This window comes from Labrus mixtus, chromosome 1, assembly GCF_963584025.1.
Source record: "Labrus mixtus chromosome 1, fLabMix1.1, whole genome shotgun sequence".
Lineage (NCBI taxonomy): Eukaryota > Metazoa > Chordata > Actinopteri > Labriformes > Labridae > Labrus > Labrus mixtus.
In genome coordinates this window covers 13,747,520-13,763,767 of record NC_083612.1, presented here as the reverse complement: position 1 = coordinate 13,763,767, position 16,248 = coordinate 13,747,520, and the positions used below count along the sequence as shown (strand labels likewise).

Here is a 16,248-nt window from a genome sequence, read left to right as displayed (position 1 = left end):
TGAAGCCGACTGGCATGCCAGCGCGAACCATCCGACAGGCGAAATGTTGCGGCCCCAAGTTGTTTACAGACCTGCATCGGTGTGGACCAAAAGGAGAGCAGTTTGTGGCTCCGGTGCGGTCGACGAATCCGGACCCAGTCCAACACCGTGAAACTAGGTGGGCGTGCTCTCCTCCTCCTGTCAAACCGCTGTTTCATCTGGCTCTGCTTGTCTGCAACCCTCCTCCTCTGCTGGGCCGAGTGTGCTGCTGCGGCCTCTGTAGGTGGTCGGAGCCAATCCAGTGGAAGCTGCAAGTCTCGGCCAATCATGAGACGGGCTGGAGAGCTACCTGTAGTTGAGTGTGGTGTTGCTCGATAGTGCAGCAGGGTCTGGAGCAGTACAGCTCAGGCAGGCCATTTTGAGTGAAGGTCATATGCCACAACCAGAAAACGCTGGTGCTGTGGGACACCATGAAGTTCTCCGCAGATGTCTACTTGGATGTGGTCCCAGGGAGAGGCTGGCCACTGCACCGGTTGTAGAGGTGGAGTCGGCGGTGGGCCAGTCTTCCCGCTGACGAGGCAGGCTGTGCAGTCCTTTACCATGGTCTCCACATCCTGGTCAATGCCTAGCCACCATACCAAGTTCCTGCAGCGCTGCTTTACTTTGACAATGCCTAAATGACCATCGTGAACCATGGCCAGGATACGTGGTCGCAGGCTGCTGGGGACCACCATATGAAACTCTCGGGCTATGCAGACGTCGTTCCAGCAGGAGAGCTCCTCTCTGACCCGCCGGTAGGGTGCCAATTCTTCTGACACCGACCGAGGCCACCCCTGTCGGATGAAGGTGCGGAGCTGGGAGAGGAGAGGGTGGGCTTCGGAAGCAAGCTGTAGTTTTTGGAGCGAGACTGTGGTCTGAAGGGGTTCATGAAGCATCAATATGAGATCTGGTTCTGTAGGGTCCGTGCCCATGTCTGGTGTTGGGTGGCTAGGGATGGCACGAGAGAGCAGATCTGCCACCACATTTTCCCGGCCTGGTGTGAATTGGGGAGAGAAGTTGTACTGCTGAAGTCGCTCCGGCCAGCGATGGATCCTGAGTGGTTTATGGCCAGACCCTGATGAAGCTAGCAAGGTTGTAAGGGCCTGATGATCAGTCTGCAGTGTGAAATGCCAGCCGTACAAGTACGTGTGCCATCGCTCACATGCCCAGACACAAGCCAGTGCTTCTTGTTCTCCCACAGAGTACTTCTGCTCAGCTGCCGTGAGAGAGCGAGAGGCGAACGCGATAGGACGCTCTGTGTTGTGTTGAATCTGGGACAGCACAGCGCCAACTGCTGTGTTGAATGCGTCGCAGGTCAGGATTGTGGGGCTCACTAGGTCAAAATGCGCCAGCACAGGAGGGGAGATGAGTTGTTCCTTAAGATGGCAGATTGCTGCAGAGCGGGCTGGCGTCCATATCCAGGGCGCATCTTTCTTCAAGAGGTCACGCAGCGGGGCTATGGTTGAGGAGTATTAGGGCAGGAAACGTAAGTAGTAAACTGTCATCCCCAGAAAGGAGGCAAGCTGAGTTGGATTAGTGGGCTCCGGGAGGCGCTGCACAGCCTCCACGTTGGAGTGGAGTGGGCTGAGGCCATCAGCAGTCAGGCGAAAACCCAGGAAGTCAATAGTGGGTACAGAGAAGGCGCACTTCTCCCCCGTTCAGTGTGAGATTGTGACTGGCAAGCACGCCGAGCACCTTGGTTAGGCGCTCATCATGGACTGCTGCTGTTGGGCCATGCACCACTATGTCGTCCAGGTAGATGCCCCGGGATACCTGCAAAGATGGTGGACATTATTTTCTGGAAACAGCTGGGGGCTGAGCTGAGGCCGAAAGGCATCCGGGTGTAACGAAACATCCCGGTGTGCGTGACAAAGGCTGCGAGGTTCCGGCTGTCTGGGTGTAATGGAACCTGTAGGTAGCCCTGGCGGAGGTCCAATTTTGTGATCACAGAGGAGCCATGGAACTTAGCAGTCAGCTCCTCCACTGTGGGTAGTGGGTACTTGTCTGGGATCACCGCCTTATTGACTGACCTGAGATCGATGCATGGGCGCAGTCCCCCATCTTTTTTTTTTAGCCACCACCAAATTGGAGATCCAGGGTGACGCATCTACTTGCTCAATTATGCCCGCGTCCAGTAATTTCCAGAGCTCAGTGGAGACGTCATCACGCAGAGCAAGGGGCAGGCGTCGCTGGGGCTGAATGACAGGTCGTACTGCAGGGTCAAGCAGGGGCTGGTGGTTAAAGGTGGTGAGACAGCCCAGGCCATTGAACAGGGACGGCCATCGTTGTTGCCATGACAGGCCCACAGTTTGGATTGTGCAGCCGGTGTTATCAACAAGAGAGAACCCCAGGTCACAAAACAAATCCAGGCCCATGACGTTAGCTCCATGCTTGGACACTTGGAATGTGAATGACGTGAGTGCTCTTGTCCCATAGGGACAACAGGGAAGGATATTGTCCCTGCCATGCCAGTTTTAGAGTTGCCATAGTCATATAAATCCTCTGCATTGGGCGTAATTGTCCGTTGGGAGAAAAGTCGCCGCACACTCCATCTAGCTCAACTGTGCACCACTTGAATGGCCGGGAAGGTGAGCTCACTGAATGGATAGTCGTTGGTGCTGGAGGGCCGGTTGTTCGGGTGGCATCAGAGGGGTTAGAGCGACAGACCTTGGCAAAATGATTTTGTTTGCCGCAGCGACACCTCTGCCCTTTAGCTGGGCAGCTGGGGCTGCATGTGGTGTGCAATGAAGAGCCACAATTTCCACACTACCACTGCGATGATGTGTTACGACCTCCAGCAAAATTCACATTCAGGCAGCTCGTCTCCAGCTCAAATGGTGCTGGGGTGGGTCTTACGGTCTGCGTGACCAGTCCGGTTGGCGAGTGAGACTCAGGTGTTAGCTGTGATGCTAACTGTGCTGTTGATTCGAACTGTTATGTGCACACATAACAGGTACTGCTCTGACATCATTTATTTTCTGAGTCCCTGTCATAGGTTAAAAGAAATACGTTAGTTTAACTGCCTCGCCTCGGGGTCACAACGACATATAGTTAAATAATTATCAACACTGGAGCTTGACTCAAAAGGTGGGCATCAAGTTTTTTGGGGGGGATAAATTATTAAGAGAAAATGCTGCCCCCTAGTGAGCTCTTTCCACAAACAAAATAAATAGGTATGTAAAGTGACATAATAGAAAAATACTCAGCAGTAGGATTTAACAAAGGTTGGATTACAAGTTTGTTCTACAAGCGAACTGTACAGAGTCTGTTAATAGACTTATCAGTTTACTCATTAATGTTCATGAAACATCTTGATCAGTCCAATATAACGGCGGACGGTTATTTTTTCTAGTTGCCATTTATATTCTACTGCCTTCTTTAATGAAATATCTGCCTATGCCACATTACTCTGATTGTTTTTCTCACAACAGGGTTAACACTGAAGCGATAGGTTCAACATTAAAGGTGGGAGGGAGACATGTGACTTACTGTGACTGTTCACAGTGAGTATGTGAACCATGTACACAACTATTACTCATTTATATAAAGTTATGCTCTTGATTGAGGGATTTGTTCATTTCAAATGATCAGTTTTTTTAACCTCTTTGTTGATGAATTTCAGGTGAATTATTGTTCTTTTTACTTCACATAACTCATTTAGTACTAATACATGATTTTTTCGTATTACGATAAGGCTTGATTGCTACCAAACATAAAATAGTTAAAAGTATCTTACCAGCTGCGGCATTCAAGTGATGCATTATTAATTTTAAAACAATAATATTGTATAATTCATACTTAACTGGATCATTCTACATAGCTTGAACTTTTAGTACTTCTATTTGCACAAAGGTTGAGATTCTTCAGCTTTCATGATCTAAACTCATGTGCATGAAAGATGCATGTTTTTGTTGTTGTCTTGTTAAAGGAATATAAATCCATGCTCTACAGTGCACGTCTATGTATATTTTAAAGTTGTGCCTTGATGCTACATGCATCCATGACTTACAAAATAGCAAATAATTCAAAAGATGTGATCAAGAAAACACAGCTTACAACACAGGGATTGTGTAGAAACAATTTTTTTTTTAACAAATCAATACAAATACACAGGTTACAGATAAAAAAAACATTAAATGCTGAGTGCTGACAACATAGTCCAGCTTTGAATTGCACCACACGTGGCAAGAGAAACAGTCAAAAATACACACATGCAACAGTTAACAAATATCTATCAGAGGGAATGCACAAAAACATCAAAAGAGCTGCTTGTTGAATGTTGGTGACAGAAAACTGAATCTTTTTTTCATCTTTCTTTTAATTAAGTGCCAGAAAAGGACGAAGGGGAGAGAAAAGAACCGAGATAAATCTTTAAAAAGTTTTTCTTAATCGTTTTTTTTGTTCTTATTCGTAACAAGCTCCTGAGACCTTTGTGGAAGAAGCGAGCTGCTCAAGTGAAAAATCTCATCCATGTGTAGTTTTTACATGTGGTCTGGGAGAAGGCAGGTGTGCTGAGAGCTCTCACACAGCCTTACGGTGATACTCTGGGGGAGCAACCTCGTAGTCCGTGGCACTGAAGAGGGTGGAGGAATTCTTCACCAGGTACCTGAGGAAAATGTCAGATACATTGTTGTAGTGAAGTGGGACAGAAAGGCACATTTCTGGAGGGTGAAACAAGCTTTTAAATCAATCCAACAACAAAAAGGAACACAAGGATTTTCAAACTGAGGCAGGATGTTAAATGCCGGCTGTCTCTTGAGAAGATTTGCATAATTATCATCCTGTCAGACTAAGAAACTCCCAGCAGGAGTCTTGTTCTGTTGGAAATTAAATTTGGTTTGTTAAGATAAATATAAAATGTGATAATAAGGCAAAATTACACTCTTTTCACAGGGCTCAAACATGAAGAAAACAAACACATAAGGCCAGCTGCTTTTCAATGGAAAGGAAGCTTTTAATGGAAAAATAGCCTTGCCAAAAACTGGACATGCTGCGTTGAAGGGGGGAGGAGGTGTTAAAGACAAGTCTTTGCTGCTATAAATGAAAAAGGCTTTGTAGGAAATGACATTTTTTTTGTTCAGAAATGTCATTGGATTTAATCTTGGAGTGACATGATTAGTCACAGCCTGATAAACAGAGAGTTCACACAGTGTTCAGTTTCTGCTTCAGTTATAGTATGAACAATAGCGGACAGAGAAAGCACACGCTGACATACAGAAATGTTATTGTCATGGGTTTGAGAATGTTACTATTCACATGGTATTACTGAAATTACTGCATATGTCCCCTGTAAGTACTGTACATCATTTCTTTACTTTAATATATGACGCCAAAGCCTTCTCATCCCCCATAGCCCAATGCCTGATCCTCACTGAGAAGAAATCAGCAGAACCCCATCTCACAAGCAATAGTTCAGTGATGTCATGTATCAGATAAAGCTAATGTGTCTACCATGATATTGAACAAGATTCTGCAACCAAGTCCGACATATTTGCGTAAATAATTTGCCTCTAACTATCTTGGGCAGCTGCTGACCATCCCCCTTTTAGACATAATACGTTGTTTATATTGTTTCATTCTATGTTGTTGTTTTTTTTTTTCCATCTGATTGTTTTTTCTTTCTTTTTTTTTTTTTTTTACTTTATGTTGATTATGAATAATGTTCCAGCTATATGGTTATATGTGATAGTGTTGTAGTCCTCGAAATTGGTCTTTTATTTTTATTGGTTTCAAGACTGGTCGCGAGACCACTTTTTGGAGGTCTCGGTCTTGTCTCGGACTCCAAAGATTTGTTTACTCGGTCTTGTCTCCGTCTCAGACTGTGGACTGGATTTTAAATCAAGACCGGTCAAGAGAAAATGTTGTGTTAAAAATGTTACGATTGGCCCTTTCTCATGTCATCACTGTGATTAGAAGGAAAACCCCCCTTTCTAAAAAAACGAAATACTTTAATTAATTCACGATTAGATTTTATCACCTGGTTATGGCCGTTACCTTCTCTGTGTGAGTGACACGCCCCCTGCACACAAGATTTTTTTTTTCATTGATATTTCTGGTCTTGACTTGGTCTTGATCCCTAAATGTCTTGGTCTTGTCTTGGTCTCGGGATGACGTGATCTCAGTTAGTGTGGCCTTGACTACAACACTTATATGTGACACCTCATGCCACTTAATCAATTGTGTGGTATCCATATACTATATGATACAAATTACAATAGCTAAAATAACAACAGTGTGCTTATTGAAGAGAAGAAAACCTCATGGTGTTCTCCTTTTAACATTTGTTCAGTCTAGTACTCAAGCAAGAACTGAATCAGTTCTCTAAAACTCCATCTTGACAGTGACATACTGACAGGCTGAGTAATTTCTGAGTGTGCGGTCATTCTAACCCAAAGAAAAAATGATTCAGGGAAAATTGATTTTGCGGTTCATGTTTTCAGGTTTTTGAATAAGCTTGGTTGCACTGATGTGAATTTGGATGTAACATGACATTTCAGAATCAGCCGAACATGGCGTCAAGTCTCTGAGGTTTGGTTGGAGATAAAACTTACTTGAGGAAATCTTGGAGGTAACTCAGCAGCAACGCCAGACTCTTTTCATCCAGTGGAGTGTAGGCCAGCATGGCTCCTATACGAACTGTCAGAGGACGACATGAGTGAGGAGAGAAGACAGGAGCATATACAGTCTGAGTCAATGATGTACCAACATCAATTAGTGTGAAACAGAAATCAGAGGAATTAATTTCTTGTCTTTCTGCTTTAAAAAAATATTTATAATAAAAGGTGCTTGATGTTGGCAATAAAGATAAAAACCTTCTCCTCTTTTTTTATAGATTGTAATTTGAGTTTATGGTCTTAAGCACCAATTTGAAGTCTTCTTTATTACAGCATGATTGTTTTTCAAATTATAGCATTTAGACTAAAACAAGACAATAAGCAGAAAACGCTTTAGGACATAATTACCTGTGATTGACAAATCTCTACCATGGCAACATCTCATTTATGACAGAAGCTAAGGCAAATCATTTTTTTTAGGTCAAAAACCTGAGAAAAGCTCATAGTTTCAAAAACCAGCTAGTTATGTCCCAGCAGAGCTGGGAATCTTTGGGTGTCTCAGGATTCGATTTCGATTCTTTGGGTCACGATGCTGGATTCATTGATCCAAGTCTATTTTTGAATTAGTACTTCAGGATCTACTCCAGTCACCTGTGGGACTGGCTGAATTTCTTGTTGCTCTATTTGTCATTCTACTGAGTTAAAGAGCTAGCCTTATAGCACTTTTATTAGCAGGGAGTAACTGATTAGCCCCCCCAAATTTTTTTTTTTTTTTTTTACATAAATCGATTTTTCCCCAGCTCTTTGTCACAGTGTCCATTTGTACAGACTATGTTCCAGACTCTGTACTGTTATAAGTCATTCATTCATAAAATCCAGTGCTAGAATAACTGTCATTTAACAAAGATGATGCTAGTTCTATTTGATTGTGTAATTATTTGTGAGGTCCTAAAAATGCACTGAAAAATAATTTTTAATACACTTGATGCTTTATTTAGCGAGAAATTAAGATCAGCGTTATGATCTGATGAAGAGTAATTGGTTAGCTGCACAGTTTTTCATCCTTTTGACTGTTGATGTTAAGTATGACTAATGTGTGATATTAAAGTCATGTATGAATGACTATGAATAATCGAATGAGATCAGCAGTTCTCTTCGTGCTCAATGATAATCTCACCTCATTAAAACTCACAATGACTTCATCTGTCAAAAATAATTCATCCAAATTCAATATCAGAAGAAGTGGGAAAACGGAGGCCAGCCACCAATGATTCAGTATGACTGACTGTTATTCATTGAAATGACATTAATGCCTGTCTTAAGTATTACGTGTTCAAGCTTCTGCAGAGATAATTTCCCAAGACACGGACAAGAACGAAATAAAACTCCTTGAACATTTACACCGCCCCAGCCATTGTATGAATATGACGGTTTTCTAAGAATTATATTAAAGCATTTGAAAGAAATTGTAATAGTACAGAGAGTGACTTCTATTCCTCTTCAGTTACAATGAACTATCTCTCAGTTTAAAGCAAGTGTTTGATGTTTCAGTGTGTGTGTGTGTGTGTGTGTGTGTGTGTGTGTGTGTGTGTGTGTGTGTGTATTGTGTTCATGTGTGTGATTCAGTGTGTGTCAAGGTTCCTTACCAAATAGGCGCAGCAGGTGTGGAGCCCCGTACACCTGAGACATGGGCATGTCCGGGTGTTCAGCTAAGATCTCAGCATACTGCGGCCTCTCAAACTTGTAAAGCAGCTGAGTGCCCAGCATGACGTTAAAGTACTCGCGAATCCCCGCCACAACTTCGTTTACAGCATACTCTCTTACAAGAGGGGGAGAAAAGGCCACAAATTACATTCATGGAGACTATCACATAAAAACAAATCGTGCATTTGTGCTGCATAATTTACTGTTATAAAGTTAAGGGTTGAAAGTTGGTGTGTTCAACTGTTTGAAAATATATTTGGAAATGTGAAAAACTGTAAGTAACCAGGGATGCAGTGAAAAATGTTGTTGCATTATTTTCCTAAAAAGATGCTTTTTATTTCAGCACATGAACACACAAGTCCCGCAAACATTATATAATCTGTTTTAAAGGAAGAATGTGCGACTTTTTGATCCAGTAGATGTCGCCCTTGAGCACCAGCATGAAACCAAAACAAACGTCTGTTTGGCGACACCTGCGCTATTCTGAAGCCTCGCTCTCCTCCAGTGACACACCTCCTCCAACCCCTCTCCACTCAAGTTCACACAAAGGAGTTATCAAATAGAAAGCACCCTTCAGCGCAGGCGGTGTACAAAATTATCCTCAGCTTGAGCTGCAATTTTCTGTGGTCTGCATTGTCGTGTTAGCAGGCTAATGTTAGCACACACATAAATGGACACGTAATTACCGTGATCTAAAGACACTCAAAAGACCAAATAAGCATCGAGTATGTTCTTCTTCTTTTCTCTAGTCCTTGATATGAACAGCTTTATATGCAAAGCTGTCCTGTCCATGTAGACATGATGTAAACACGGCTCCAACAACAATACAGCTGGCAGGACTCACACTTCTCACTCATTGTAGACAGTCATGACTCAGAGAGACATTTACAGAGGATATCCTTGATTTCTGCTTTATTTATGTGTAAAATGATGTCCCACATTCTTCCTTTAAGAATCACACAACAGGGGCCACAGATGGCCTAGCTTTTAGGCTGCACCCCATGTATGGAGGATATAGTCCTCCAAGAGGGAGACGTGGTCTGACATGTCATTGCCCACTCTATCTCCCTGATACCCTTCTCTAACCATTGTCCTCTGAAATAAAGTCATAAAAGGCCCACACAAATAAACATGACATCATTTGAATAAAGCGAAGAATTCTTACTTGTTGTCAGAGTTTCCTTTAGATTTCTTATAGCTTGCATAGTCCTCCAAGACAGTCTCGACGTTCTTCTTAGCAGGCAGATGAAATAACTGTACACATCAGAAAAATGAGATTTTAAAACACAGACACTTTCTTTACTGTGGAGTCGACTTTCTAAACTACGGAAGGTTATTATAGCTGAAGTAAACCTACAGCAAACATCTGCGCTCTCAGTGTTTGTGTTTGTTTTACTACCTACCTGTTTCTGTCGAGTGATGAGGTCCCAGTCGTCCACCAGCCAGGGTTTAAGCTCCTCCGGGATCTTTACCTTCACCTCCACACGGTTGGTGAACATCTCCTCCTGCCAAAAAGACACAAATATGTAGAATGTATTGAGTGGTTATTTTAAAAGTGGGTGATTCAATACAGCAACACATCTTTTTTTTTTTTTTTTTTTAATATCTCTCTAGTGCTCAAGGTTCCTCAGTGAACCGTTCACATTTCTCTGCTACTTTCACGTGGACACATTTCCCCACGACTCACTTAGCAAATATTTCCGTGAAATTGAAAATCTGAAAAGAAAAACAAACATTTAGCTTTGCTGTAGAATGACGCAGTTTAATATTTATAGCTATTTTTTTAAACGAAGGAAAACATTTGAAGTTTTTTATTATATTGATGCTTATTTATAAATGTTCTGTAACATATTAAATGTCTCTGATTTATTTCACAACAGGTCTTGCTTGTTTATCAAATACTGCATGACACAGTATATTTATATTGCATATATTTAAATTTCCTCTGCCCTCAAATATTCAAGCTTTCAATGACATGAGAACTGTTTTCTTTTGCATAAAACTACAAGGTTTCAGAGCAGGTCATAATTATTTCTGCTGCTGGCTGCATGGTGCCAACATGGACGTGAGCTTATAGCGCTTTTCTAGTCTTTTCTAGTCTAGTCTTTCTATGTAGTGAGACCATCAAAAGTAACTAATCCCATTCATACGCATTCATACACCGCCGACGAAGCAACGGGAGCAATTCGGGGGTAAGTGTCTTGCCCAAGTACACATCAGACATGTTGCTGACGACCGACTCTACGAACGGAGACACAGCCGCACCATGTTTGTGTGTTTGTTTCAGAGGCAAATTAAACCACACCTGAAAGAACTGTGTGCTGAGAGTCTCAGCAGTCACCTGCTGCGGGACACAGGGAGCGTAGTCTCAATTCACAAGTCACAATCGTGTTTTTTTTCTTTGTCTTGTTTGTATGGACCCCAGCAAGAATGGCTGTTACTGTGGTAACAACTAATGGGGAACCAATGTAAATAAATAAACGTGATTAAATAAATTCATGCATGAATTACGTACTGAAAGAACAAGGAAATTAGTTCAGCCCATCATTTCAAATGTCCAAATTAGTTTGGAATTCTCAGGACATTTTTATTATGAATTCTCAATTCTTATCTAGCTTTCCCCCCGTCTCAGAAAGGAAGGCCAGTCTGCAGTGTTGTGAAAATCTCTCAAACGGGCAGTTTGGTGTCATGCTAAGTGTACTAAATCCCAGTGATTAAAATGCCTCCTCCAATCAAAGTAAGGACATTTCCCCACAGTTTTAAACCTAAAACAATGCAACGAAATGATTTAAGCTGAAATGATCATCTGGACATGTTTTCCTGTGTGGTTACCATTAAGTGATGATACATACACTCTCCACAGTGGGATCAACTCGAGCCCTCTTCTTCCGTGGCCCCTGCGGCGTTTCTCCGCTGCTGGTACCTTCCCCCGGCCCTGGGACTAAAGAAGATACCCATTATAACTTATGTATTATGAAGGATCAACGGTTTGGGGCTTACATTAAAAGGTTAAAGTATCTTTTTTGCATTTAATTGATCAAATTACACAATGCGTCTGAATGTGACGCTGTTTATATCCATAATATATGAGCAGGTAATCAGCTACTCTGTATGTAATTTTCTTTTTCCTCAGCCACAATTATCTCTAAAAACGTTGAAGGACCTGAATATAAAGAAGCACTCGAGTTTATTTCATCCTTCTTAGAAATCAAAGTACTCTCTGGGGATTTTTTCCTGTACATAATGCCTCCAGATTAATGGCTGTTGCATAAAAGACAATTATGATGTTATGAAGTGGTTCATCTGAAAATACAATTCATGGAATACAATTTAAAGCCATGACTTTTTCCAGGCTGTTGATGAGCTCATTTGGTATATTTCTACCCTAAAACTGACATTAACAGTATCAGAAAGAAGCTGCTAGACTGCAATAAGAGAAACAAAACAAAATCCGCAGCTAAATATTCCCACAGACAAACATATTCCCACTCTGTCATTTAGAAACATTTGACTTACTTTTCTGTTTTGCCTTCTTCACTTTCCTACGATGCAAAAAGACAAACATTCTTTTAATAAAATATAAACTCAATGGCAGCTTCATTAGATACACACTACTGTGTGTTACAGTTCAACAGCGCTGTCATAAATTCTGCCTTTACAAATAATATAATGTTCAGGTTTGACTGGTACTGTCTGAGAGCTTTGGATTGAACTACAGTTGTTATTACTGAAGTTGAAGTTTGCAGTGGTGTTACAAAAGACTGCCCTCTCAGCAATCCTCTCTCCGCTGCTGTGAACACACTCGTGTGCATAGAAATACTTTACGAGTCTCTCTTTGTATGAACAGTTTAGCAGTTTAAATCGTGCCTCCATCCCCAGACCTATAGTTAGCATTGATCAGTCATGTTAGTAAAGTCAGTGGAATATGGATGGTGGACTTAATGTGTGCCTAAAAGTACCACAAACAAAAAGTAAACTAGCTAACATGTGCTCTTTCTCTCTCCCCCCTCTTTCTTTCTTTATTCATTTTTAATAAACGTTCATATCTGTTTATAGGAGAAATCAAAAGTTCAAATATCGGGTAAAATGAATAGTGAGAACCATAATTAATTTAAAAAAATTCTGAGTGTGTAGCAAATGTTTAGTTATTTTTCATGTTCATGCACTTTTTGTATAAGATTTTATTTTGGAGGGAAGCAATGAAGGGATGTAACTTAATACATCCCTTTCCCCTCACTAGGCACAAGTGACACTGAAGAGATAAATTCTACACTCGTAACTCCAGAAATAGCTCATAAATGATTTTCATATAAATCATCAACTGTTGTATATCCCTGTTTGAAATACACTCAGTCATGAGTTTGTTTTAATGTATTTGGTTGTTCCAGTAACAGTGTCACAAATGGTTCTATTAATTTAATTTTAAATTAAAATGTGCTTTTGTGAATTTGAGCCTCTGCCCCTCTAGTGTATGTGAAAGTCAGGTACGTTACAGCCTACATGAAAAACCTAAAATATAAGTATAAATTCTGTGACAGTGTCAAGAGCAACAGATTAAACAAAAGGCCTCATGTCAGAGCTGTTGAACTGGGTCACACTGTACATTTGTAAATAACATGATGCCAACATCATGTGACATAACGAGAGGCATTTCACAACAGGTTCCATCAAAAGAGGTGACAAACAACTTACAGATCAACATTTTTCTGCTGCACAGCAGCAATCTTCTTGCTTGGTGCTAAACCCCTCATCTTTCCCTCAACATAGTGGTCCCTGCGGAAGAAATATGAGTAAGAGTTAGTTAATAAATTCACAACAAAACATCTTATCTGATATTTATCCATTAAGGTGACAATTGTAACTCAAAAAGCAACAAATAAAGAATTCATGTTCAAATAATTGAATTAAATAGCTACAAAGGATGTAACCCTTTGTTAACCCTTGTTAAAGCCATGTTGTAAAAAGAGGACAAAAGATTTAACATCAGCGAATTATTCTTTACAAACTGATTTCTAAAAACACTATTCTACTTATTTTGAGCACACATGAAAACTTACTGATTAGCCTTTTGAAGCTCTTTTTGTTTCGCAAGGTTGCTGTCCACATATTTGAGAACTCTGCTCTCAGGAACCCATTCATCCCAGCTGCAGAAAGACAAACAGCCTTCAGTGAGTTTAATCAGACCACATACAGTGCATAAGCTGACAATGAAAACAAATTAAATATTGTGTTAAGTACTGATAGAAAAATGTGGACATTAAAAATCTGATCACACAGCTGCTCACTTTTTGTTCCATCCGCTGTAATGAATGAAGTATTTAATCTGCTTCTCCTTAATGTTGATCTTTACACACTGCAACACAAGAAAACACACAGGTCCACAGTTTGTTTTTTAAAAAGTTAATAATCAACAAATAGCACGCATTTAAGGTACATGTGGAAACAAACCTTTGCCTCATAGAGCAGTGGCCCATGAAAGCACAGGACTCTTTCACCTGAGGGGACACAAAAACAAACATCTGTTTTCACTGTAATAACCCGTTACTAGACCAATATAAACTCATTGATGACTACATGATGGGCTGATATAAACTGGTTCGACATGTTGGGCTGATATAAACTGGTTCGACATTGTATCAGGGACTTCTTTGTGTGTCCATAAAGATTAAGCTCATAAACATGGCAGCAATAAGCTACCTAGCTGTTAGCCTCACGTTAATGTCAATTTTGATCCGCTAGCTTTATTTGAAGAGATTCATCTTTAATGTGTGACCATGTTTATGCTTTTACATCTTTAACTAATGTCTTTATTTATATGTAAATGGTCAGTAGCTTTTTATTTATCTGGAAAACATAATGGTGAAGCTAGAGCATCAGCATCAACAACAACAAACCCGCCCCCTTCAGGCGTTTACCGCCGTGTGGGTTTTTTCGGTACCGACCTTCTTGAAATTTAGGTTTAGGGTCCTGTTTTGGCGCCATTCACAGACTCAACTGATCGGATCTCTGAATGATCAAATTCGAGCATTGCCAGAGTCCATTTCTTCCAGGCACAAACACCTCCGACATTGGAGCCAAATCGAAGGAGAAGAAGCCGAGAAGGGCCTGCCTACTGCTGGATCACCTGACCAATATGGAGCCTCTCGGAGCTGTGCTGCGTTCAAGTGCTCCTGTCAAAACTCGTAAAACAGAAAGCGCAGTGTGGCTGGCTGGCAGACTTGCTTCTTTATTATGGAGGCCGAGACCTGACAAAAGTATAAATAAATAAATGTATAAATAAATACTGGAATAAATAAATAAAATAATTAATAAATAAATAATTAAATGGTAAATAAAACTGGTAAATAAATGGGACATAAATAATTAAATGTCTTAAATTTATTTCTACATTTATTTATTTCCACATTTATTTATTTCTACATGTATTTATTTCCACATGTATTTATTTCTACATGTATTTATTTCTACATTTATTTATTTCCATATTTATTTATTTCCACATTTATTTATTTCTACATTTATTTATTTCCATATTTATTTATTTCCACATTTATTTATTTCTACATTTATTTATTTCCATATTTATTTATTTCCACATTTATTTATTTCTACATTTATTTATTTATACTTTTGTCAGGTCTCGTCCTCCATACTTTATAGGCATTTTTAAGATTCTTCTGGCAAAAGCACAACATTGATATAGAAGAATATTTGATGTTCAAGGGAATTTTAATTTACAACACATTGTGCTGTTGTTAGCCCTCTATTCTCCCAGCCTCAATTTTCACCGTGACTAAAACATTTCTGTCTAAAATCATCACGTATCTGCATCTTAATTGAAACAGAACACACTTATTATACAGTCTGATGTGTGAGAGCCTGACACACGTCCCTGGAGGCAGTGCAGGGACAGCCCTTTGGTGGAATATTTGCACAAATCATCCCCCACATTGCCTCATGTAATGTTTTTATACGGGCATTCAAATTGATGGTTAGGTAGTTGTTATTTTGTTTTCCTCGACTGTAATTTTGATATACTTTTGAAGATCCCAACATCCAATGGCTTACATGTTAATAACTGCTGTCTTTTATTTAAGTCTACATGATTTGGGTGATAAAATGTTCTAATAGGGGTTGTGGCTGTATCCCATGATAAATCATTGCTGTGTTACTGCATCTCTTGATCTGGGATTATTTTGTCCTGTCCTGGTTTGTACCTCACCTCTTGAGAAAAAAGTACTTTGCCTCGGCAAACAAATCCACTTATTGTGGTAAAACACATTTTAAAAACAGTTTTCTGTTTTTTTATATCAAATTCCAAAATGTTTGATACATTAGGCTTTGACCATTGTCTATAGCCGTCATTGTTAAATCTATTATAGTTGGCTACCTTTAAACTCTACTCCCAACCCAGGAGAAAATCTACAATATCTACAATAGATTGTGGAACTGGCTGAATATAGCTGCCATCACTGTTTATCTAGTTCTACTGTATACCAGCCATTAAATAATGACCCTAGATCTGGAAAGTTTTTAAATGGATGTTTTGAGTGAGTAAGAAAAAGGTTGCAATGACGTTTGATGACGCTGAATTGGTTTCCTGTTATAGGACGGTTACCTCAGTGTCGCTTGACTACAAAGAGAACAGCAATGCCATCATTAAAGAGTCCAGTCCAGGCTTGTTTTCCTCAGGTGTAACTGCTCCTTTGGTGTCTGCAGGTCACTCCTGTGTGTCTGTGTTATAAAGGCAGCAGGTGTTGCTTGTGATGCTTAAAGTAAGGTGACAGGAGCAAGATCAATGAAGCATCCAAAATTAGCCTGACTCCCCGCCTGCTGCAGGTGATCATACAGCAAAGCGCAGCCAGAAAGCTGCACAGTGTTTTACAACAGCAGGATGTCCAATGTTCTCAGGGAACACGTTATTTTAGCTCATTTCTTTTCAAGACGGAGGGCTCTTCAGAGGAAGGAATTC

The 16,248-nt window shown here is 40.5% G+C and overlaps 1 protein-coding gene across 1 annotated transcript; it reads right to left on the bottom strand.

Moving 5' to 3' along the window:
• Positions 1 to 4,084: 4,084 nt before the first annotated feature.
• On the bottom strand, positions 4,085 to 14,411 carry LOC132960952 (mortality factor 4-like protein 1). Its single transcript, XM_061033278.1, has 12 exons — positions 14,219 to 14,411; positions 13,725 to 13,771; positions 13,562 to 13,629; positions 13,334 to 13,420; positions 12,969 to 13,049; positions 11,793 to 11,818; positions 11,129 to 11,217; positions 9,680 to 9,781; positions 9,442 to 9,530; positions 8,219 to 8,391; positions 6,570 to 6,654; positions 4,085 to 4,624 (listed from the first exon to the last, which is right to left on the bottom strand). The coding sequence occupies exons 1-12, from the start codon at positions 14,256 to 14,258 to the stop codon at positions 4,540 to 4,542; spliced, it is 972 nt and encodes a 323-aa protein (XP_060889261.1). The 5' UTR covers positions 14,259 to 14,411; the 3' UTR covers positions 4,085 to 4,539.
• Positions 14,412 to 16,248: the final 1,837 nt, after the last annotated feature.

Excerpts from the sequence above, each read along its gene's own strand:
- LOC132960952 (XM_061033278.1), bottom strand. The coding sequence starts at position 14,258 with ATGGCGCCAAAACAGGACCCTAAACCTAAATTTCAAGAAG. Across the intron at positions 13,421-13,561 it reads TACAGCGGATGGAACAAAAA|CTGGGATGAATGGGTTCCTG; the intron begins GTGAGCAGCTGT and ends GTCTTTCTGCAG. Across the intron at positions 9,782-11,128 it reads TTGATCCCACTGTGGAGAGT|GAGGAGATGTTCACCAACCG; the intron begins GTATGTATCATC and ends TCTTTTTGGCAG.